Source organism: Scyliorhinus canicula, chromosome 6 (assembly GCF_902713615.1).
Source record: "Scyliorhinus canicula chromosome 6, sScyCan1.1, whole genome shotgun sequence".
Classification (NCBI taxonomy): Eukaryota; Metazoa; Chordata; class Chondrichthyes; order Carcharhiniformes; family Scyliorhinidae; genus Scyliorhinus; species Scyliorhinus canicula.
Genome location: NC_052151.1, coordinates 166,138,138 through 166,162,798, shown reverse-complemented (window position 1 = coordinate 166,162,798; position 24,661 = coordinate 166,138,138). Strand labels below are relative to the sequence as shown.

The 24,661-nt window shown below is 41.5% G+C and overlaps 1 protein-coding gene across 1 annotated transcript in view; it reads left to right on the top strand.

Annotated features, from left to right (window-relative positions):
- agpat5 (1-acylglycerol-3-phosphate O-acyltransferase 5 (lysophosphatidic acid acyltransferase, epsilon)) overlaps positions 1 to 24,661 on the top strand; it is a 206,835-nt gene that overhangs the window by 31,538 nt on the left and 150,636 nt on the right. The window contains exon 2 of the mRNA XM_038800425.1: positions 17,988 to 18,057. Within this exon, the coding sequence (XP_038656353.1) occupies positions 17,988 to 18,057 (70 nt within the window). The remainder of the gene's footprint in view (positions 1 to 17,987; positions 18,058 to 24,661) is intronic.

The window sequence follows — 24,661 nt, the reverse complement described above, 5'->3', positions numbered from 1 at the left end:
GGGTAGTAAATTGTAGTTGGAGATTTCTCTTCGCTTTTTTTTCTTCGGTCTTTATTTATCTCTATTTTACAGTTTTACTTCTTGCAGTTGATTTGACCCTATTTCCTTAGTTCATTTTCTCTCTTAAAGCTCCTGAAAAGTCCTTAAATCTTGTTCGTCAAAGTGATGCACAATTCCCTTTGTTCATCTAACTGATGCTCTATTGCCCTTGTTGCTTTTATCAGCAACTTGCAGGGAATGATTTTGGATAAGCAGGGTGGGAAAGGTATAACTCGGGAGAGTATCCTGTGAGATGTCCCACTGCAGCAAATTCTGGGCCAAAGTTGCAGTTATTTTTAATGCATCACACGTTGCCTCCTGGGTTAATTTACTGTCACCAGGAGAAAACCGAAATGGCAAACTGAAAACCAAATACTATATAAATATGTGGACATATTGATTTGCAATTTCTGGAAGAAATCTTAGCAGTTTTGCTGTTGTGAAAAAACTAATTTCTGCAGCCGTAACCTTTGCTGAGTAGCAAGCATTAAATTTAATTCTTGTCTCACATTGCAACTTCTAACTGTTTTATGTGCCAGTTTGGCTATATAATATTCACTTTTCCCAATCACTTTGATATTTTATGCTCTGTGAATAAAATGTTCTTTTGTCAAATTTAATTAATTTTTTGGAACCCCACAATGAAAATGAAATGTAAAATGTGTTCAATGTGGTCACTTAACAGTGAGGGAAAGTAATGGATTTAATGCACCAGTATTTTGAATTTCAATAATCTGTATTTATTTCAGTCAATCCATTGCAATAAGAAAAAAATAATAGTTGCTGGAAGGAGATAATTAGGTTAAAATGGTATAAGCTAGGAGCCTGGGGGCAAAAGCTGTGAACATTAGAACTCCGATCATATATCGTGCATTAATACCAATTTTCTGGAAATATAGTAGTTCTGATTAACTTCGGACATGTCAAAAACTGTAAATTCTAATGTACACGTTCGATCAAATAGTAAAAGAACAGCAGATCCTTGGGACCGAACACATGGTAAACTAACTCTATGGGTCTGTTTAAAGGTTTTTTTGATCTCCCATATTTGATTATATGTATATTAATTTGTATTCCCAGGCATGGGAAAGGGTCTTCGAGGAAGAAATGGGGGAGACAGTTGAAACAGCGATGATCTTCTCTTGCTGAAGATGTGCACTGAGCACAAGCTCTTCACCAGCAATAGTTTTTTTTTGTCTCCCTAATCACATCAAGACCTCTTTGATGTTCCATACGTATTGGTATCCATTCAGTTATGTCATCGCTGGGAAAAGGGGCAGGCAGGATTTGCATGTAATAAAAGCTGTCTGCAGTGCTGACTGCTGGACCGATCACCATCTTTTTTCAAAGTTAAACATTAAAATCCATCCCCATAGGTGCCCCGAGGACATTTTTGAGGTCCATAGTGGTCTCAATGTCTCAAGAATCATACAAAAATTTATGAAGGCATCTCTCTTTCAAACTTGAATTGCTCACGTACAGCAAACATGGATTGAGAATAGCCAGGCAGCTGTTATGGATATAATGTGTCCACTGTTCTGGAGACCCTTGACCCTACCTCTTTTGGTTTAATGGCAATGAGGAAGCCAGAAACGACTGAAGGAGAAATATTGCTTGTACAGGATTTACTTTAATGAAAAGTCTTCACTATCCAAACACTCTGTCCACCAAAACATCCACAAAATGTCCAATACAAATTTTGAGAGATGCAAAGTAACTGGCTAAATCAGAGAGCAGACGAAATTTCATTACATAAAGGCCACAAAATCTGCAAGAGATTCTACGATGATCTAAAATATTGTCTATGAACCCCTGTCTACTAGATCATCACTATTCCCAGGTGCCAGTGAATCAACACTACTCACAGAAAAAGCTGAAATTCTAGAAATCTTTGGCAGAACACTTCAACTATATTCTTAACTAGCTTTCAGTCATGAGGCAGCTGCAGGTTGCCGTCGACTGTCCTCTTGATGACCTTTAGAAAAGACCAGTGCAATCAGTCTCCAGTTGAGCATCAGTTACAGGAGCTTATTCTATCTGAGCTAAGTACAAAGGCTGGAGATCAGTGTCTGGTCAAGAAGCTCGGTGAACGCTTTCAGTTTACGTGGGAGAAAGGAAATACCCTTGAAGAATACAAAGAAACCTCCATTGTTCATCTGTGCAAGCAGAAAGGAAGTCATCCATCTTGCAACAATCATAGAGCAATCTCACTCCTCTCTGCCAGCAAAATCGTTGCCAGAATCCTTCTGAACCGCTTCGTATAAAACCTCGGCCAGAATCTGCTGCCAGAGAGTTCATGCAGTTTCAGAAAAGCTTGATGAATCACTGATATTGGTTGCAGTTAAGCAACTCCAGGAGAAATACCAAGAACAGAACTTGAGCCTCCAAACCATATTTACCTGACCACGGTCGTTGGAAGTCTGTGCGGAGTCTACACATTCTCCCCGTGTCTGCGTGGGTTTCCTCCGGATGTTCCGGTTTCTTCCCACAAGTCCCGAAAGACATGTTTGTAATGTGAATTGGACATTCTGAATTCTCCCTCGGTGTACCTGAACAGGACCTGGAATGTGGCGACTTGGGGATTTTCATAGTAACTTCATTGCAGTGTTCGTGTAAGCCGACTTGTGACACTAATAAAGATTATTATTATTGGGGAAATTTGGCTACCCTGACCAATTAATCACAATTGTCACTTCCTTGACGACTTGCAAGCAGGTCTTCTGATCCATTCCCAGTCACTAATGGAGTTAAACAGGAGTGCATGCTAGTAGAACTAGCCCTCCATGTTTCTCTCTGCCATGCTACCCGATGCCTTCTATGATGGTAGTGCCCTGGAATAAAAATCAGATATAGCATGGATGGGAAACTGCTCTACTCAATCTGAGACACCTCCAGGCAAAGACCAAGGTTTTTAAGGACGTACTTGCCGATTTTGCCAATGACAGCACCTGCTGTGTATTCAGAACTGGACAATGTTGCATGAACTTTTTCTCCAATGCATGTGACAACTTTGGCCTTGAGATCAGCATGAAGAAAAGTGAAGTGAGATCCCAGCCTGCTCCAGGAAAGCCCTAACTCGAGCCCCACGGTTTCAGTACATGACCAAAATCTGTCAGCGGTGGATAAATTTACTGTCTCAGCTGTTGGTCATGGGGGCACTAAAGAATTGCCAAAGCAATTTGGTGGACTTCCAACGTCAGTCTGGGAATGAGGAGGAGCAAGTTTTCCCATTAAACTGAAAGTCTATAGAGAAGTGTGCTGATCACCCTTCTATATGCCCGCATCATGCCAAGAAGCTCAAACACTTGCATCTGAGCTACCTTCAGAAGCTTTGCAAGTTGGATGGCAGGAGAAAATACCAGACACTGATATGCTCACCTGAGCTGGCATGCTAAGCATTCACATCATACTGAGTTTTGATATTGAGTTCTGGGAGAAGATTGACCAGGTTTGCTGCACTAGCTAGAACAAAATTAACAAAAACACTGCAACCTCCCTTAAGTGCACATCAGAAACGGAGAGAAAACACAAGGAGAGGAATTCCTGAGATACAACTCAATTGTCTGTGGCATTCTATACTATCTTCAGCGGAAATTCCAGGCACAGTTTGGCCTGAGCAGACACCTAGGAAACCACCAGAACTCTTATCAAAAACGCCAGCAAATTAATGTGGTCACCTTTGCCTTTGACGGGAAAACAAGTTCAAGTCAAGTTTGGAGTGATTGACACCACAAATCCACTTTTCACATGCACTCTGACTTTTGCTGCAACAGCACAAATGGAATGGCATGAGAGTTATGATGTGTGGAAGAGATGTCACTCTATCTTATGATGTGTATTCAGACTGTAGCCTTGCTGCAATACCTTAGAACTGGTGGTCTAAAAGAGCGTGGGACCAAACAATATACAATTAGCGTTTTCCAGGTATAATGTTTTTAAACAAATAGATTATTGTTGGTAAAAAGGAAAATAAAACTGGGTGTTACAAATTTGCATGATTTTCCACTTTAATATTCATCAGCTTGTCCAGGGAAAAATAGAAAAAAGTCTTTGCAGCTGCCTAAATTACATATCAATATGGATCAATACCACTTGAGTTGAAGTGGTTATCACCATTGCTGACTCGTAGCCAAAGTGAAAATATTGAAGGGGTATTGGTCCTGACAGGATATATTGACTTATGATTCCATTATTTCATTACAAACATGCTTCCCCATCATTGGTCTCATTGGGACAGTGCTTTGCCAGGTCTTAATTTTAATTCTGTAGTGCTCTTTTTGGATGTAGTTTTGTTTCCTAGGGAGTCACGTGGTTCAAATTAACTGTGGGTCTACTCTAGTGATTTTGTTTTTCAAAGATGAGATATATTTCACTAATAGGGAACCAGGTGGAGCATAACGAAAGGAAACCTTGAATAATGTATTGCATTGTTGCATTAAATACAAAGTGGAGCTATTGAAATTGAAATGATGATTAACCTTTACTGAAAATACTTATGGTTCATGTCCTCCAAACTTTGTATCAATTGTTTCTTCTATTTTTGGTGAAGTTGTCTTTAGACTGAGACACTGTTAGTATTTGCTACAGTTTGAGCTGCTGCTTAAAGTGCTGATCTGTATTTCTGCAATTTTAGTGACCTAGAGTTGAAACATGGTCGTGAAGTCTTGCTTGGCACCAGAAGTTCATATTTATTTGTCCTGACAACTTGCAAAGCTGAGAGGTGAGAAATGACAGGGGGAACAAAAAGTAGGAGAGAAAAGAAGAATGCCTATTGGAGGGTGTAGTAACATAATGCCTGGGTGTTACTAATGTTTACTGTCATTACTCCCTTGAAACTGACAGCAACTTGGCAGGTCAGGACGCATGCAGAGTAACACCAAACTCCAGAAGTTGTCAAAGGTTCCCACAGACTGTAGTCCCTCTTGCAATTCTAGTCCCTCTTGCAATTCTAGTCCCTCTTGCAATTGTAAGTTACCAGGAACTTTCATTGTAACGCTGTTAGTCGTGCTGTAAAACTGGACTTTTACAAAAATAAAAAAAATTTACGTGCCCAATTCATTTTTTTACAATTAAGGGGCAATTTAGCATGGCCAATCCACCTAACCTACACATCTTTGGGTTGTGGGGGTGAAACCCACGTAAACAAGGGGAGAATGTGCAAACTCCACAAGGGCGTTGACCCAGAGCCGGGATCGAACCTGGGTACTCAGCGCCGTGAGACAGCAGTGCTAACCACTGCACCATAAAACTGGACTTTTAATGGTGTACTTACTAACTTCAAATTTGCTAAATACTCTTGCTGGCCATGAAAGGTTAATTTTAGTTTGTGGAGAAATTCCAGTGTTAAATTTCATGTTTTTTATCTTTAAATCTGTATCTTTTTTGTGCTTCTTTCTTGATGCAGTGATAATATATGTTGCTGACTGAGTTTAAATTAAAAGTATGAATTTTAACTACTTTCAACTTCCTGGTTTGTTGTGTGTGAATATTTTAGTTTGTTAGCCTTGAAAGGTTAATTTTAGATTTGTGGAATGTTGGGTTTCTCCACAATGTTAAATGTCATGTTTTTAAAAGCACAGAGCATTGTTTTCTTTAAATCTGTATCTTTATTTTTTGCTTCTATCTTGATGCAGTTGGGAACATACATTTATGACTGTAAATTTAAATTAAAAATGTAGGAATTTAACTATTATCAACTTGCAATTTTGTTGTGTGTGAATATTTCCATTTGGTTCCTACCTGCTTGCTGTCATTACTGCTGCATGCCAAGACATTCCCTTGATTGTATGGTGCCTGAGTTAAATTGCCACCACAGATATTACTAGGTCTTAATGCACAGCTTTCTTCAGGGTCAGCAGAGATCTGTTAAATCGAGGACAAATATTTACATAACTATAAAAAATAACTCAGAATCTGGAGATTGCACCGTACAGTGTTAGCAGTCAGTTACTTTGTGCAGAGTGCCCTAAAATCCTGTGCTCCTAGTGCTTCCCTTCACAATGTTCCAGTGCAGAGAGAGCCATGTGACGAAGGCAAGGGCACAAACTGTTGTGTATGAAAAATTTCAATTCTGATCAAACCTGGAATAGGATTTTCCAAAGTTGAGTCCACAAAGGAGCCTCAATTAAAGACCTAGACGTTTTTACACAACAAATAAAGTCAACAGTTTACTTATCTGCACTTGTGTATAAGCATTACAGAAAATATTATGTATTACTTTTCTTAACTTAAATAGGCTTGGTCTTAAGATTAGAAATCTGTGAGAAAAAAGAATGGAGTCAATAATAATCTTTATTAGTGTCACAAGTAGGTTTACATTAACACTGCAATGAAGTTGCTGTGAAGATCCCCTAGTCGCCATACTCCAGCGCCTGATCTGGTACACTGGGGGAAGAGTTCAGAATATCCAATTCACCTGTTATGTGCCAGGGTTTAGAGAACCCCAAAGTGTATCATGGAGTTCACCTGACCCACAACCTTTAATAGATTGTGGTATGGGGAGCACACGGCCTACTTGACAGGTGTGGTACAGCAGAAATGGATGAGTTTTTAAAAAAGCAAAACAATGTTTATTCTATGAACTCGAGTTAACCTTTTTAAAACATACAGTGAACATCTTAGCAACCATTAATTCAAATACAACCCCCAAAGACTACAACACTAAGTAACCCTTTAAGCTTTCCTTTTTAACATCCATACGACTTAAAAAACAAAACCTTATCAAAGCATATTAGGTTAAAGTCACTACTGAAAACATTTATAATTCTGAATTCACCAAATAATCAAGAGATAGTATTTTCATGGCAGAGAGATCAACAGTACACCTGCTCTGTCTGGCTTCAGCTCCAATACTGAAAACAAAACTATAAAACACACTGCAGCAAACAGCCTAAAACAAAAGTAAAAAGCTGACAGACAGCCCAGCTCCACCCACTCTCTGACAAAATACCCATATCTTAAAGGTACTCTCACTACAGATATTTATATACACGCACATTTATAAACACCCACTTCTTAAAGGTACTCTCACATGACACCCCTATCAAGCACGTCTTTTGGGACTTGTGGGTGGAAACCGGAGCAACCAGAGGAAACCCACAAAGACACTGGAGAACGTGCAGACTCTGCACCGACAGTGACCCAAGCCGGGAATCGAAACTGGGACCCTGGAGCTGTGAAGCAACAATGGTAACCACTGTGCTACATGCAGGCAGGCAAGGCAAGGCACCGGGGCTGAATGGGACCCCGGTGGAATTTTATAAAAGATTTGCCGACCGGCTGGTACCACTGTTAGTGGAGGCATTTAAAGATTGACTGGCGTGGGGGTCGCTTCTAGAGATTTATGATGCAGGATAATGACCCGGTGGAGTGTGGTTTGTACCGGCTAATTTTGTTATTGAATGTAGACGCAATGATTTTGGCCACGGTGATGAAGCTCGGAGTGCTGCATCGGGTGTTCTTCTACGTTGATCTGTTATTGTATTTTGCGGACCCAGTTCCCACACCGGGGACATCATAGCCCTGTCGAAGTGGTTTGGGGATTTCTCCGGATATAAGCTAAATTTGTGGAAAAGTGTGTTTTACGGTTAACCCACGGGGAGCTAATCTGGGGCTGTTGCCATTCTGTTTGACGGGCACTCACTTGAGATACCTGGGGAGTGCAGGTGGCTCAGGGTTGGGTCCGGCATTGTAAAGTAAATTTCCGATTCTGGTGAGTAGAGTTGAGGCCGATCTACAGAGGTGGGATAGCCTTCCTTTCTTTCTTTGGCAGGCCAGATGTTCATCTGTGAAGATGAACATTCTGCCATGGTTTTTATTTTTATTCCAATGTTTGTTTTTCACCAAAAGCATTTTTGTGGAGATGGAGAGCTTGATCTAGGCCTTCATTTGGGTAGGCAAGGCAGCCAGGATTCAACAAAAGGTCTTGCAGTGGGACCGGCAGTTGGGGAGCTTGGCATTGTCAAGCCTGATATCACAGAAGTCATAGGATTTACAGTGCAGAAGGAGGCCATTTAGCCCATCGAATCTGCTCCGGCCCTTGGTGTCTACTTAAGCCCACACCATCACTCTATCCCCATAACACCACCTAACCTATTGTCCTTTTCCTTTTTGGACACTAAGGAGCAATTTATCATGGCCAATCCACCTAACCTGCACATCTTTAGATTGTGGGAGTAAACCGGAGCACCCGAAGGAAACCCATGCAGAGTCTGGGAGAACGTGCAGACTCCGCACATACAGTGACCCAAGCCGGGAATCAAACCTGTGCCCCAGGCATTTGAAGTAACAGTGTTGATTACTGTGCTACCGTGCATTGTTGGGGTTTTCTCTGTCATAAATTTATAGGGGTACGGGTCAGTCCGGTTGATAGTGGTTGAAATGTGTTATTTTTGTTCTGCATCTGAATATATTTGATAACTATTGTTATTTTGCAATATTGAACCCCCCCCCCCAGTTTTCTGCAGTAATTTTTTAAAGTAAAAAGAATATTGTAAAAATACTCATTTTGAATAGTCATTTTGAAAAAAAAAATGCAGGGCTACAAGGTAAAGGTAGGGGAGAGAAACAAGCAGAGTTTTGCATGTGCAGAGAAGGCACAGACATGTCAGACCAAATAGCTTCCTTCTTTGATATAATGGTTCAATGCATGAAAGATTTAAGCAGAAAGAAACCAGCATCATGCCACACTGCACTGAAAGTAGAACGTGGACTGAATTAATACCAAGCAAAAGTCAGAGGCAACATTATTCACTCGAGTGAAAGATTTCAGCATCAGGGCATATAAGTTAGGAGTAAGTAGAAAGTTCAGAGAGAGAGCTTTGTTTTTAAAAACAAAAAGCAAGACGCTTTTTGAATATTCCATCAAAAAAGGCTATTGATGCAAGTAATACAGATTTTGAGAGAAAGAAGATAGATCTGAAGCTGTTTAGCACAGGGCTAAATCGCTGGCTTTGAAAGCAGACCAAGGCAGGCCAGCAGTACGGTTAAATTCCTGTAACAGCCTCCCCGAACAGGTGCCGGAATGTGGCGACTAGGAGCTTTTCGCAGTAACTTAATTTGAAGTCTACTTGTGACAATAAGCGATTTTCATTTTTTTTTCATTTTTCATTTCAAGCAGAAATTAGTGGATACCATCAAGTACATGTGACACTGGGGGGAGGCGGCGCGGGGGCGGGGGGGAATAAAATCAAAACTTTGAAACTGGCACAATAATTTAGATTTTTACTGTCTTTGGATTATTTTGATCAAGTATTGCAAGTATTATTTCTTACATTCTTTTTGTTGAGTAATCATGATTCGCATAAACAAATTTGAATACTAGTTTGAGCTTAAACAGCGCCATCTGGCAGTGTGGCGTTTCCAGAGTGGTGGATCACCCGTGATAAACACTTGGTAACAGTAATGGTTGGACTTATGACATACAAACTTGAAAGTGCTGCCTGTCCAAGATCAGTTTTAGATCAGAAAAGGTGCCGATCTTCTTTCAGAAACTGCCCTTTTGAGACAAAATATGCATTGATATAAGAGTTCTAATTTCAATAAGTAATACTGCCAGACACATGACAGGAGATTTATCAGACTGCCAGTTTTTCATATTTTATTTCTAAAGATGTTTGTAGTTAAGGCCAAAGCCTGGTATGTTTTCAAGAAGCGATTGGGGTGAAGGGGAGCAAAGGATAAGGTGGGGGTAGGGCGGGGGGGGGGGGGGGGGGGGGGGGGGCAGGCGGGATCAAGCTATTGAGTTGAATGATTAACCACGATAATGAATGGCAGAGCAGGCTCAAAGGGCAGATTGGCCTTTTACTGCTCCTTTTATCTATGAAATGAAATGAAAAATGAAATGAAAATCGCTTATTGTCACGAGTAGGCTTCAATGAAGTTACTGTGAAAAGCCCCTAGTCGCCACATTCCGGCGCCTGTCCGGGAAGGCTGGTACGGGAATCGAACCGTACTGCTGGCCTGCTTGGTCTGCTTTAAAAGCCAGCGATTTAGCCGAGTGAGCTAAACCAGCCCCTGTTTCTAACATATGATTGTTAAAAGTAAGATTTGCAGTATATTTGCAGAATGACTGGTGCTATGTGCCAGATTTTCCACAAGACTATTTTACATCATGGTTAAGGAATGCAGGCACATATTTACAATATAATTCCTCGGTTTGCATGTCACGTTTGTAACATCCTGTTTGTGCACGGAAATTCTATTCATAAATTATATTCAAAATCAAAAGATGAATAGAGAGAGTTTTCCCCCTCATTCAACGCATACTTAAGTAAATGAATACAAGAATTAGTTACTTCCTCCAGGGTGCTGGAATTTTATTTTTTGAGCTAATTTTAAACTCCTCATAGTTTAAACAAAAAGCAAGGTACGTGTGGTGTATGAGCATTCTGAAATCTTGCAATCTTCCTTTCCCCCCTATCCACCTACCCTCTACCTGTATTTAGAAAAACGTTATTCTCCCTTCCAAATAGCATTGTTTGTGTACCTCCACATGTGGATTGCAGTGGTTCAAGATGGCGGCTCATGGCCACCTTCCCGAGAATTTAGGAATGGGCATTAAATGCTGGCACAGCCAGTGATGTCCACACCTCATAGAATTTACAGTGCAGAAGGAGGGGATTCGGCCCGTTGAGTCTGCACTGGCACTTTGAAAGAGCACCATACTTGAGCCCACGCCTCCACCCCATCCCAGTGACCCCACCTAACCTTTTAGACTCTAATGGGCAATTTATCATGGCCAATCCACCTAACCTGCACGTCTTTGGATTGTGGGAGGAAACCAGAGCACCCGGAGGAAACCCACGCAGATACTGGGAGAAAGTGCCACCCCACACAGACAGTCACTCAAGGCCGGAATTCAACCTGGTTCCCTGGAGCTGAGGCAGCAGTGCTAACCACTGTCCCACCATGCCGCCCACCTCGTGAAAGAATATTAAAAAAATTGAGTTGTTCAATGTGCTTTGCTTTATTGCTCTAATTTCTGGCTTGGGCAGTGGAAGACGATTTGCATTTGAATGTTAGCTTGCGTCACTGTGACTTGGTGATTTTGACCTGCAAATTCACAATAATTGAGTTTTTCTAACCTAATATTCCTCCTTTATTGCTTGTGCCTGATGTGCCCCTCCTAGAAGAGACATGAAATTACAATCTTTTTCTATGCCGATGTACAGTATGAGTGTAATTTACATGGATCAGAATAATGTAGCAGACCGGACTCATTCAACTTGATATCCTGATGACCTTTATTTGAGTTAGATCAGTTATGGTTATAACATGATTCTTAATTGTCATTTTAAATTATTCAATTAGGACTTTTAGTTTTGACTTTTCTTGAATTCAGATCCAAAAATCCGAAATAATCCACTAAGGAGAAAATCAATCTTAAGGATGGAAAGTTTGTGCTTAAGTGATGAAGGCAATTTTGAAAGGATCCCATATATTATGTGAAGTCTGGTCTGTCTATGCTATAGCCCTTGGGACAGAATCACAAAATTGTTATGGTGCAGAGGGAGGCCGTTTGACCCATTGTGTCTGCGTCGGCTCTCCAGCATCCTGACTTTGTGCCATTCCCCTGCCTTTTCCCTGTACCCCTACGCATTTTTTTTATTCAAATAATCATCTAATGCACTCTTCAATGCCTCGATTGAACCTGCCTCCATCACTACCAGGAAGAGCATTCCAGACTTGGCCACTTCTTGCTGTGTGAAAGTCAGTATCACATTATTTCTTTTGCAAATCACATTTGTTGGTCGTTCTGAGTTAGTGTGTTTAACACTCCTCCAATAGAGGCAGTGTGCTTAACACTCGTTTGGCTCTGTTTCTTATTTCTATGCTCTGGAGTCGCCAGGTGCCGTAAGAGACACCGTCACAAGTGCTAAGGTCAAGTTCAAGTCAATAAAGTCATAAACCGATTAGTAAGTCCAAAACAATTAGAGTTTATTATAACAATTATAATAAATACTCATGCACACGCTAAAAGACTAACTTACTTCTACTATTAAACGACTAATACGTATCTAAGTAGGAACAAGCAAGGTCAGGGAATAAGGCCTTTGTTCCTTTCTGGTCTGCAATTTTGTTCGTTAATAGTCGGCAAGAGTATAAGCAATGCCTGGGTCACGTAGCGATCGTCGTTTTGGCACTTACTTATCGATGGCTGCTGCTCGACGGCCGGTGATGAAAGACAGGAGGCTGGAGCCGGAGACAGGAGGCAACAGCAGCAGGGGCCGGAGACAAAACAGGCCGAACCATGTGCGGGACCTTCTTTTTATAGGTCCCCAGAGGCCCGTGCCCCTTGGGGCGGGCTCACTCACCTGCTGGGGATCGATTGGGTCTTTCCCAATCGATATGATTCAAACCCCCCCCCCCCCCCCCCCGCCTATCCTAGGGTCGTTCCTTGATGGCTGGGGCGGTTCTTAGGGCTTATTGTCCTGGTTTCGTTGGCGCCATCCTGTCTGCTTAGCTATTGAAAAGTATTGATAGATACTTAAATGTATCTATTGTATCTGGGCCTGTCCCGGTATCACCTCATTAGTATGCAGATAGTTTTCCCATTAACATCGCTGCCTGGACTCTGCAGCTGTGGGGAAACCGGTTTTTGCAAATGTCTGAATGCTGCAAGCTGTTTGCTCTTTACTGTCCGTTTTTCCCTGCAGTCTTTGCAGTTCTCCATTTTGTATACTGGTGTCCATTTCAGATGGCTACACATTATATCTATGCCTTCTCATTCTTAGTTCTTTTACGAGCAGGAGCAGTTTCTCCCTACTCTCCTGGAACAATTCTTGTTAACCTCTTCACGCTCTCCACTCTCTCCAATGTATTAGTCTGACGCCCAGAACGCGACACAATATTTCAGCTGAGGTCTAACTACTGTTGACAAGTTTATCATGCCCTCCTTGCTCTTGTACTCTGCCCCTGTTGTTAATAATAACAATAATCTTTATTGTAACAAGTAGGCTTACATTAACACTGCAATGAAGTTACTGTGAAAAGCCCCTAGTCGCCACATTCCGGCGCCTTTTCGGGTGCACAGGGAGAATTCAGAATGTCTAAATTACCAAACAGCATGTCTTGGGACTTGTGGGAGGAAACCGGAGCACCTGGAAGAAACCCACGCAGACACAGGGAGAACGTGCAGACTCCGCACAGACAGTGACCCAAGCCAAATTATTTTTTTCCAATTAAGGGGAAGTTTAACGTGGCCAATCCACCTAACCTGCACATCTATGGGTTGTGGGGGTGAAACCCACACAGACACGGGGAAAATGTGCAAACTCCACACAGGCAGTGACCCGGGCTGGAATCTAACCTGGGTCTTCTGTGCCGTAGGCAGCAATGCCAGCCATTGTGCCACCGTGCCGCCCGTCCATTTGACATTCTACCATGGCCTCTTCACAGTTTACAAGTTTTGTATCATCTGCAAATTTGAAATTTGTCCCCATGCACACCAAGATCTGAATCATTAATGTATGTAGTCCAAAAATGTGCAGATTAGGTGGATTGTCCAGGGATGTGTAGGTTAGGTGGGGCTATGGGATAGGGTGGGGAGTGGGCCCAGGTAGGGTGCTATTTCAGAGGGGCGGTGTAGACTCGATGGGCTGTATGGCTGCCTCTTGCACTGTAGGGAATGTATGATCAGGAAAAGCAAGGACCCCAATACTGACCCTGGGGAACACCACTACAAACTTTCCTCCAAATCCAAACATATATGTTTGACTATTAGTCTCTGCTTCATATTTTTAAGCTAATTTTGTATCCACATTGCTCCAGTCCATTTTATTCCAAGACATCTGCAATTACAAAGTCTCAGTTTTTCAACTCTGTGTTTCTGTCAAAACTTAAATTTCTTAGTCTGTTGCTTTTCCTGTTTGGCTTCTCTCTGCTTAAAGCTTCTTAGCAGTGCTTCCTAACACGTGGATGAATCGTAAACCTAATTACCAATATTTGTTGCCATTACTTTGAGATGCAAATTAGCAGGAACAGTCAGACTTTATACGCAACCTCAGGAACTTCTTGGTACATGCTTTACTCCATGAAGACAAACAATGCAAAATTATGTAAGGAAGTTGTATATCATTAGCTGTATCAATGGAACTCCATGACTTCTCAATGAAAATCGGAGTGGTTGCCTATGTGACTGAAGGCATGCTCTGTTATTTTATTCTCTCTGCTTTTTGTGACTCAATGAATAGCAATTTTATATTGAACTTAACCCGAATTTTGGAGTTTCTTTATCATGGGACAATTATCACAATTAATCAAAAATGGAGACTTAATTAAAACCCAGTTGAATTTGAAGTGCAATGTCGGAAATGGGTGCTGGAAACCGCTTCATCAATAACTTTCAAAAGAGAATTGGATATATACTTGAATAGATGGGAATGGAACTTATCAAGTAGCTTTCAATGATCTACATGGACTTGATGGCATCACTTGTGCTGTAACATTCTATTATGTGATTGTCTATTTAGGATGTCCTAAGGCATTAAAAGGCACTGTCAAAGAAACGTTCCTGGACAATTGCTCCCAGTTTCAAAGAAAAAAACTACTTGATAGCCATTCCGCCTCTTAGCTTGTGCATGTGAAACGAGTCTGTTTTTTGCAGTTTTCCCAAAGGATCAAGAGAAAAAGGAACAGGAGCAGGCCTTCTGGCTCATTGACCTGCTCCATCGTTCAATAAGATCATTGCTGATCTGATTGTGGCCATTGCTCCACTTTTCTGCTTTTGCGCTCCATTACTTTTGACTCTCCTATAGATTAACAATTTGTATAACACAGCCATGAATATATTTAATGACCAAGAGTCCTAAAGATGAATGACCCTCTGAGAAGAAATTGAAATGAGTGACCCCTTGTTTTTAAAGTCTGCTACCTAGTTCTAGGTTGCCCCAAAGGGAAACATCCCCATAATCTTACCCTGTGAAGCCCCTCAGAATCTTTTTGTGTCAATAAGATCATCTTTCTAAACCTCAATGAGTATAGGCGCCCAACTTGTTCAAATTTTCCACCCCTTCATCTCAGGAATCAGCCTAAGGGACTATGTGTGAACTGTTTTCAATTCAATTCTATTCCCACTTGAGACCAACACTATTTTGTACACAGGAGCAGAATTAGGCAATTCAGCCCTTCGAGTCTGCGCCACCATTCAATCAGATCATGGCTAATCTCTTCCTGGTCTCAAAGCCACCTCCCTACCTGTTCCCCATATCCCTTTAACTCTAGATGCCATATCATCACAGCATTATACATTTAATGCACAACTTCCCTATTTTCAAACTTCATCTCCCTTGCAATAAAGGCCAACATTCCGTTTGTCTTTCTAATTACTTGGCATACCAGCATACTAACCTTTTTCTGTTTCATGTCCAAGAACAGAGGTCTATTTGTATCGCAGCATTCTGCAATTTGATTCAATTTAAATAATCTGCTTTTCAATTCTTCCTGCCAAGTGGACAACTTCACATTTTCCCAATTTATGCTTTATCTGCTTTCCCCACTCGCGTGACTATATTCCCTTACACACTCTGTTTGTATTTTCACAACATGTTTTCCTACCTATAAGACCTTCAACCGTACTTCAAACAGGGTCAAAGTTTCCAGTGTGTCATTAAACTGAAACTTCTGCTATCACTGCATAGGCTTAAGACCTAAATTATTGAACTTATTAAGAGAGCCAAAACTGGTGGATGTTTGGGACCTGTCTCAGTACAATTCTAGCACTGACAATTGGCTGATCAGTTTTAACTTCAGTTGAAATTTCAAGAGATGCTACACTGGCAATGCCAGATTGTTTTGATTTTTTTGGAGGGGGATAGTTCCGTGAAAATTTGCTTGAAGCTCCATTTTTTTGTTCTTGGGTGAGGGACGGATGAGAAGGAGACCAACGCCAGAAATCTCTCTTCCCCCAAAATGTACGTATAAATAGAATAATTTAAAATAATTCTCTGGATGCAGGTGTTGCGAGCAGGGCCAATTTTTATTCTTTGGCTCTGAGTAAAACAGTCTGATTGACAAGGAAACCCATGGGATTCTGGAGATTTTCTTGGAGAATGTGAGATTATTCACACTGTTCACGCCAAGTGCCAGACGTATGCTCTCCATAGATTTAGTAGCTGAACAACCCAACATGGTACTTACTACAAAATATAAAACAAAGGCATTCAAAATGTGAAGCTTCTTATTTTTTAGCCTTGTATTCATCCTGTTGGCCAAGTGTCATTTAGTTTAAGGCTGAGAAATAAGAAGCTTCACGTTTTGCATGCTTTTGTTTTATTCAGAAAGTACATTTTTAGAGGGACTATGGTTTTGTATGCAAGAGATTTCAAATGTATGACAACTTGTTCTTGCATTAAAGGGATTACGTCTTCATGAAAATGGAGGGGGAGAATTTTCAGAGCAACTGTTATGATAAAATGTTATTAGTACAACTGGTACAGTGTGATGTACTGTGTTTTTAGGCGTAAAATATTTTTTGCTAAACTTATTCATGAAGATTGTGCCGTTTAACAAAAAAATCATCCCTAAAGTTCGTTTATGGCAGTTGTAAGACACTCCCGAATGACGTAGGTAGTAGGGAAGTTGCTCGAGTCCATTATGAACTATTTCCTAGCACAGCATTTGGAAAGAAGTATCGGACAAGTCAGCATGAATTTACAAAAGGGAAATCATGCTTGGCAAATCTACTGGAATTCCTGAAGATGCAACTAGTTGAGTTGAGCAGGGAGAACCAGTCGGGATGTGGTTTATTTCGGAAGGCTTTCGATAAGGTCTCAACTTTTACTATGTAAAGTTAAAGCGCATGGGATAGAGAGCTGGTTAGCAGACAGGAAGCAAAAAGTTTGAATAAATGGGTCTTTTTCAAATTGGCAGTTCTGCAGGAATCTGCTAAGACCGCAACTGTTCACATAGGATGAGGGAACTAAATGTAGCATCGCCAAATTTGCAGATGGTACAAAGTTGGGTGGTATGGTGAACTGTGAGGAGGATGCAGAGATGCTTCAGTAGGATCTGGACAGGCTGACTGAGTGGGCATATACATGGCAGAAATAGTATGTGGATAAATGTGGCAGATTATTATTTAAATAGGTGTAAATTGAGGGAGGTGGATACTCAGCGGGACCTTGGTGTCCTCATGCATCAGTTGCTGAAAGTGAGTGCATAGGTATAGCAGGCAGTAAAGATTGCAAAGGTATGTTGGCCTTCATAGCGATAACATTGAGTATAGGAATAGGGAGTTTTTACTACAATTGTGTAGGGCATTGGTGAGACCACACCCTGGAGTATTGTTTGCAGTTTTGGTTACCTTATCTGAGGAAGGATATTCTTGCTATGGAGGGAGTGCAGTGAAGGTTTACCGGACTGATTTCTGGGATGGCGGGACTATTACATGAGGAGAGACTAAGTCAGTTAGGATTATATTCATTGAGTTTAGAAGAGTGAGAAGGGATCTCCTTGCAACTTAGAAAATTCGAACAGGCTTAGACAGGGCAGTTTCAGAAAGAATTTTCCCTATGGTGTGGGAGCTCAGAACTAGGGACCATAGTTTGGTAAATGTTTTAGGACTGAGGTGAGGGGAAATCTCTTCACCAAAGAGTGGTGAATCTGTGGAATTCACTACAAAAAGTAGAGGCCAAAATGTTGTGTACTTTCAAATAGTAATTAGATATGACTCTTTGCGGCTAAAGGGATATGGGGGAGGGGGAAAGGAGGGATCAGGGTATTGAACTTGATCAGCCAGGGTCGTAATGAATGGCGGAGCAGGCTGGAAGGGCTGAATGGCCTCCCGTTTCTAGTTTCTATATATGCTTCTTTGTATGCTTTAAATATCAATTTGTTTCATTTTGCTTTTAATGCTATTGTTGAGTTTTTGGAATATATAACAATCTCCACCTGATTTTATTTCTACCCCCTCCATAAAATTAATACTTTCAACACTGATATTTTTGCAGGTTGTTATATATGGAGACCTGCCAAAGGAAAAGGAAAACATGATTTACTTATCTAACCATCAGTGCACAGGTGTGTGAACTTGTCTTCATGTTCTCTTGCCGATTGAGAAGTTGCTCCTTGTATATTGTCTTTGTGTTCTGAATCTTCAATTATTTTCTGTCCTAGATGTTGTTCAGTTCAGGAATGCTATTGAAAGTATTCAAAATAGTAATTTACCACTTTAAGATTATTTCTGTTGACTTGTATGTCTAGTTTTAAGTTGGTACTGTAATTGTGCTAAGTTCCATTGTGTTATAGAAGTTAAAGATTTATCCGTACTGCTTTCTAAGTGAAAAAAGGCAACTGTTATATGTGTGCCTGTGATCCTGGAATATACGCCATTTTCACCGTATTAGACAGTGAAAATACAGTGATTAAAACTGTGGGGAAATGGCAGACAAGTTGAATAATTAATTTGCCTTAGTATTTACAGTAGCAAAGAAGGATAGCTTGCAGAAAGTCCTGAAGACATTAATAGTGGATCGGGTGGCAAGGACTAAATAAAATTAACGTAAGCAAAACATCGATAATGAGGAAATTGATGGAAGTAAAGAGTGACAAATTCACAGGGCCTGACATTTTTCATCTGAGGGTGTTAAAGGAAATAGGGAGCACATTGTTGATGCCCCTAACTATAATCTTTCAGAGTTCCCTAGATTCAGCAGTCGTCCCATTGGATTAGAAAATTGCCCAAGTCACTCTGCTTTTTAAGAAGGGTGAAAGAGGAAAACTAGGGTACAGACCAGTAGCCCTAACATCTGGTGGGGAAATTGTTGGTGTATAATCATGGGTAGAGTAACTGAACACCTGGGAATTTCCGTACCTGCTGAGGTTATTAGTGAAGGCCTGTCTTCCCAATCTTCGCTTGATGTGTGGTGATTTTTGGGTTAAAACTCCACCAGTCAACTCTCCCCCTCAAAGGGGAAAGCAGCCTATGGTCATCTGGGACAATGGTGACTTTACTTGCTTAATTAAGTGAACACCTCAAATTTTCAGTTATTCAGGGAGAGTTGGCATGGATTCATGATCGATAGGTCATGCCTGATAATCCTTATTAATTTATTGAAGAGGTTATGAAGGTAATGCATAGGGGAATGTCGACGAATGTTGTTTATATGCGCTCGCAGAAGGCATTTGATAAGTCCCACTGTTAAGTAAGGTTGAAGGCAAATTACTAACCTGGCTGGGAAATTGGTTGTGTGGCAGGCAACAAAGTAGGGATAATGGATTGGTACACTCGTTGGCAGGATGTGACCAATGGTGTCGCACAGGGAGTTAGGGCCTCACTTGTTCATATTATTCATTAACAACTTGGGCACAGAATGCCATATCCAAATTTGCTGGTGGCACAAAGTTGGGTGGCATTGTAGACCATGTAGATGACAGCATAAAATTACAATGGGATATTGATAGATTAGGTGGATGGGCAAAACTATGGCAGATGGATTTCTGTGTAGGCAAGTGTGTGATTATCCATTTTGAACCAAACAATGATAAATCAAGATGTTGTTTAGATCACTGTTCTTCAAACTTTTTTCCGGGGACCCATTTTTACCAACCGGCCGACCGTCGGGACCCAACCGGCCGACCTTCGAGACCCAACCGGCAGACCTTCACGACCCACGCCGGCTGACCTTCGTGACCCACGCTGTCCAACGACCTGAATGACCCACCATTTTCTCTTGCCTTGTTTGCTGCTGATAAAAATGGAGGAAATAGCTTTGTGTCCCTTTGGCCCTTGTACACGCTCCCCCAATGGAACCTGTTGGATGAAGGTGAAACCTTCTGGTGTCGGAAAGTATGGAGTCTCCATCTGTCCAAATTTCTGCATTTCTTCTGTAAAATTTTATTACATAAACACCCCTGAACTTGTTTAAAAAAAAAACAACTGAAATTATTAAAATAAATGAATAAAATTAATAAAAACTACTACAGAACTTGTAAAAAAAAAATGATAAAAATTAAATTAATAAAATAAATGAATAAAAAAAATGTTAGAGGAACAGTACACAGATGAGCATGGAAATACCATTGTGAAAAAGGTAATGCAAGAATGAGTATGACTAATCATTATTTGCATTCCTTTTATTCTCATATAGATGGAGACAGGAACATTACACACACAAACTACTTACTTCATTGCACCTTTTAAAATTACTCCAGGTAATCAAGGACCAATGAAGTGAAATGATAAATTGTGCATGCACAAGTGAGCGATAAGCTGAGACCATTTATAAAAAAAAAAAAAAAATTGCAGCTGCACTTGCACATGCGTGCCCAATCATGGGCTAGCATGTGCATAGTTTTGCGCGTGCGCGCCGATGATCGTGCGCACATGCGCTATGCGGCTGAATTATTTTTACATGTTCGTGGCCATTTTAAAGGCTGCTTGCAGCTGGCATTATTAAAAGCCGGCTGCTGCGCGGGGATTTGCGCGATCGGGAGCGCCGTGGACAACGGCTCCGCAACCCTCCCGAGAACCACCCGGGGGTCGCGCCCCCGACTTTGAAGAACACTGGTTTAGATGGCATGAAGCCAAATTCAGTGGATGTCCAAAGAGACCTGGGGGTTCACTTGTGCAGAAAGTAATCAAGAAGGCAAATGGAATGCTGACTTTTATATCTAGAGGACTGGAGTTTAAGAAAGAAGAAGTTATGTGGCACCTTTACGAAACCGTGGTTAAACCCCACAAGGTGTACTGTGAGCAGATCTGGGCACCACATCTTAACAAGGATATTTTGGACTTGGAGGGAGTGCAGCATAGATTACAAGAATGATACCTGGACTTCAGGTTATTAGGAAAGATTATACAAATTAGGCCTGTTTTCTCTAGAATTTCCAAGGTTGATCTCTGGAAAAGATGGTGCATAAAGATTAACTGTTTTCACTGGTTGAAGATTCTAGAACTAGGTGGAACTAGAGTCTAAAAATTATGGTCAGACCTTTCACAGAAAACAGGTGCAGGAGTAGGCCATTCGGCCCTTCGAGCCTGCACCACCATTCAATTTTATCATGGATGATCATGCAAATTCTGTATCCCACTCCCTCCTTCTCTCCATACCCCTTGATCCCTTTAGCCGCAAGGGCCAAGTCCAGCTCCTTCTTGGATACATCTAACAAACTGGCCCCAACAGCTTTTTGTGGTAGAAAATTCCCCAAGTTCACAACTCTCTGAGAGAAGGAGTTCTTCCTCATCTCAGTGCTAAATGGCTTACCCCTTATTCTTCGGCTGTTACTCTTAGCTCTGGACATCCCCAACATTGGGAACATTCTTCCCGCATCTAGCCTGTCCAGTGCCCTCAGGATTTTTATATGTTTCTATGAGATCCCCTCACATTCATCTAAAGTTCAGTGAATACAAGCCCAGTCGATCCAGTCTTTTGTCATGTCAGTCCTGCCATCCCTGGAATTAATCGAGTGAGCCTTCTCTAGACACCCTCAATAGCAAGAATGTTCTTCCTCAAACTAGGAGAGCAAACCAGCACACAACATTGAAGGTCTGGCCTCACCAAGGCCCTGTAAAACTGCAGCAAGACATCTTTACTCCTATACTCAAATCCTCTCCGCTATGAAGGCTAGCATGCCATTAGCTTTCCTCACTGTCTGCTTTAGCTGCATGCCAACCTTCAGCGACTGTTCCACCAGAACACCCAGGTGTCGTTGCACTTCTCCTTTTCCTCAACTGCCACCATTCAGATAATCTGCCTTCCCGTTTTTGCCACCAAAGTGGCTAACCTCAGATTTACCCACATTATTGTATTTGCCCACTCGGCCAACCTGTCCCAAGTCCCCCTGCAGCCTCTTCACTCCTCCTCATAGCTCATACTGCAACCCAGCTTAGTGTCATATGCAAATTTGGAGATATTGCAGAGTGCAGTAAACTCAGCCCAACGCATCACACAAGCTTGCCACCCTCGCATTGATTCTGTCTGCACCTCCTGCTGCCTCAGGAAGGCAGACAACATTATCAGAGACCCCTCCCACCCAGGCTTTGCCTTCTTCCAAACCCTTCAATCAGGCAGAAGATACTAGAAGTTTGAAGACCCACACATCCAGACATAAGAACAGCTTCTTCCCCACAGCTACGAGACTCCTCAACGACTCTTCCTCGGACCGATCTGTTCCCTGTAAGAACACTAGCGCAGCATGGTAGCATAGTGGTTAGCACAATTGCTTCAAAGCTCCAGGGTCCCAGGTTCGATTCCCGGCTTGGGTCACTGTCTGTGTGGAGTCTACACATTCTTCCCGTGTGCGCGTGGGTTTCCTCCGGGTGCTCTGGTTTCCTCCCACAGACCAAAGATGTGCAGGTTAGGTGGATTGGTCATACTAAATTGCCCTTCGTGTCCAAAATTGCCCTTAGAGTTGGGTGGGGTTGCTGGGTTATGGGGATAGGGTGGTGGTGTGGACTTGGGTAGGGTGCTCTTTCCAAGAGCCGGTGCAGACTCGATGGGCTGAATGGCCTCCTTCTGCACTGTAAATTCTATGACTATTCACGACGCCCTATGCTGCTCTTGCTCATGTATTTGCTTTGTTTGGCCCCTTGTTCCGCACTGTAACCAATGACTGTTGATGTACCATTTGTCGATGCACTCTGTTGATTATTGTTTTTTTTTTTGTCTACTATGCATGTACTGTGCACGTTCCCTTGGCTGCAGAAAAATACTTTTCACTGTACTTCGGTACATGTGACAAGAAATCAAATCAAAATCAAATATTGCATCCAATTCCTTCAACCATGCTATTGAATGTCACTGCCTGCCATTCTGAAAAGGACGCGTTTATTCCCACTCTCTGCTTCCTGTCTGCCAACCATTTCTCTATCCAAGCCAATGCATTACCCCCAATACCATCAGCTTTAATTTTGCTCACTAACCTATTGTGTGGGACCTTGTCAAAAAGCCTTTTGAAAGTCCAGATACACAGCATACACTGGTTCACCCTTGTCCACTCTACTGGTCACCTCCTCAAAAAATTCCAGAAGATTTGTCACGCATGATTTCTCTTTAGTGAATCCATGCTGATTTGGACTGATCCTGTCCCCGCTTTCCAAATGCTTAGTTATTTTATCCTTAATAATTGACTCCAGTATTTTCCCCATCACCGATGTCAGGTGAATCGGTCAATAATTCCCTGTTTCCTCTTTCCTTTTTTTGTTTAAAAGTAGGGTTATGTGAGCTACCCTCCAATCCATTGGAACTCTTCCAGAGTCTATAGAATGCTGGTAAATGATCATCAATGCGTCCACTATTTCTTGGCCCACATCCTTAAGTACTCTGGGATGCAGAGCATCAGGCCCTGGGGACTTCTGGTTTTAATCCCATCAATTTCCCCAATATAATTTCTTGACTAATAAGGATTTCCATCAGTTCCTCCTTCATGCTAGACTCTTTGTCCTTTCGCATTTCTGGAAGGTTATTTGTGTCCTCCTTAGTGAACGCAGATCCAAAGTATTTGTTCCAAAGTATTTGTTCAACTGGTCTACCATGACTTTGTTGCTCATTATGAATTTACCTAATTCTAACTAAGGGACGTACATTTGTCTTCACCAGTCTTTTTCTCTTTGCATACCTATAGAAGCTTTTGCAGTCAGTTTTTATGTTTTCTGCAAGCATACTCTCGCATTCTATTTTCCCCTTCCAAATTAAAACCTTTATTCTCCTCTGCTACATTTTACATTTCTCTCAGTCCTCCGGCTTGCTGCCTTTTTTGACCAATTTATATGCCTCTTTTCTTTTAACACTATCCCTACTTTCCCTTGTTAGCCATGGTTGAGCCACCTTCACCAGAAAGGGATGTACAACTGTTGAAATTCATGCATGTGTTCTTTAAATGTCTGCCATTGCCTATCCACTGTCAACCCCTTAAGTATCCGTTGCCAGATTATCCTAGCCGATGCACGTCTCGTACCATCAAAGTTGGCTTTCTTTACCTTGAGGACCCTAGTCTCAGACATAACTATGTCACTCTCAATCTTAATGAAGAATTCTACCATATTATGGTCACTCTTTCCTAAGGGATCTCTTATCATAACGTTGCTAATTAATCCCCTCTCATTGCATAATACCCAGTTAGGAGAGACGTTAGGAAGAACTTCTACACACACAGGATGATAGAGGTTTGGAACTTGCTTCCACAAATGGCAATTGATACTAGACCAGTTAGTAATTTTAAATCTCAGACAGTTTTTTGTTAAGCATAGGTATTAAGGGATATGGGCCAAAGGCAGGTATACTGAGTTAGAACATGATCCCATGAATGGCGGAGCAGGCTTAAGGGGCTGAATGGCCTATTGCAGTTGCTATGTTCCTAAGTCTCTAAACTTAGTTGATGTTGGTGCTGCCCCTGGTGTTCGTCAAAGAGCAAATAATAATTTACAAGTGGAGTTGAGTAACTTATTCGGGCACCGTATTGTCAGCCCAGTTGTTTTTGGCACCCTTGCAACAGGTTGCAACATTTATAACAACAGTTGCTCCTTTTCGAATATTTCAATGAAAGTCAGTGCAAATTTGAACCATCTGTCTGTATACCTCTGCCAACCAGGAGATGGTCAAGCTGCACTTTGGTCTAAATGCTGTTTCCTAATCTTTTTGTTAATGTTAAATGTTTTCTTTGGTTGAGTATTACTCGCGGTATG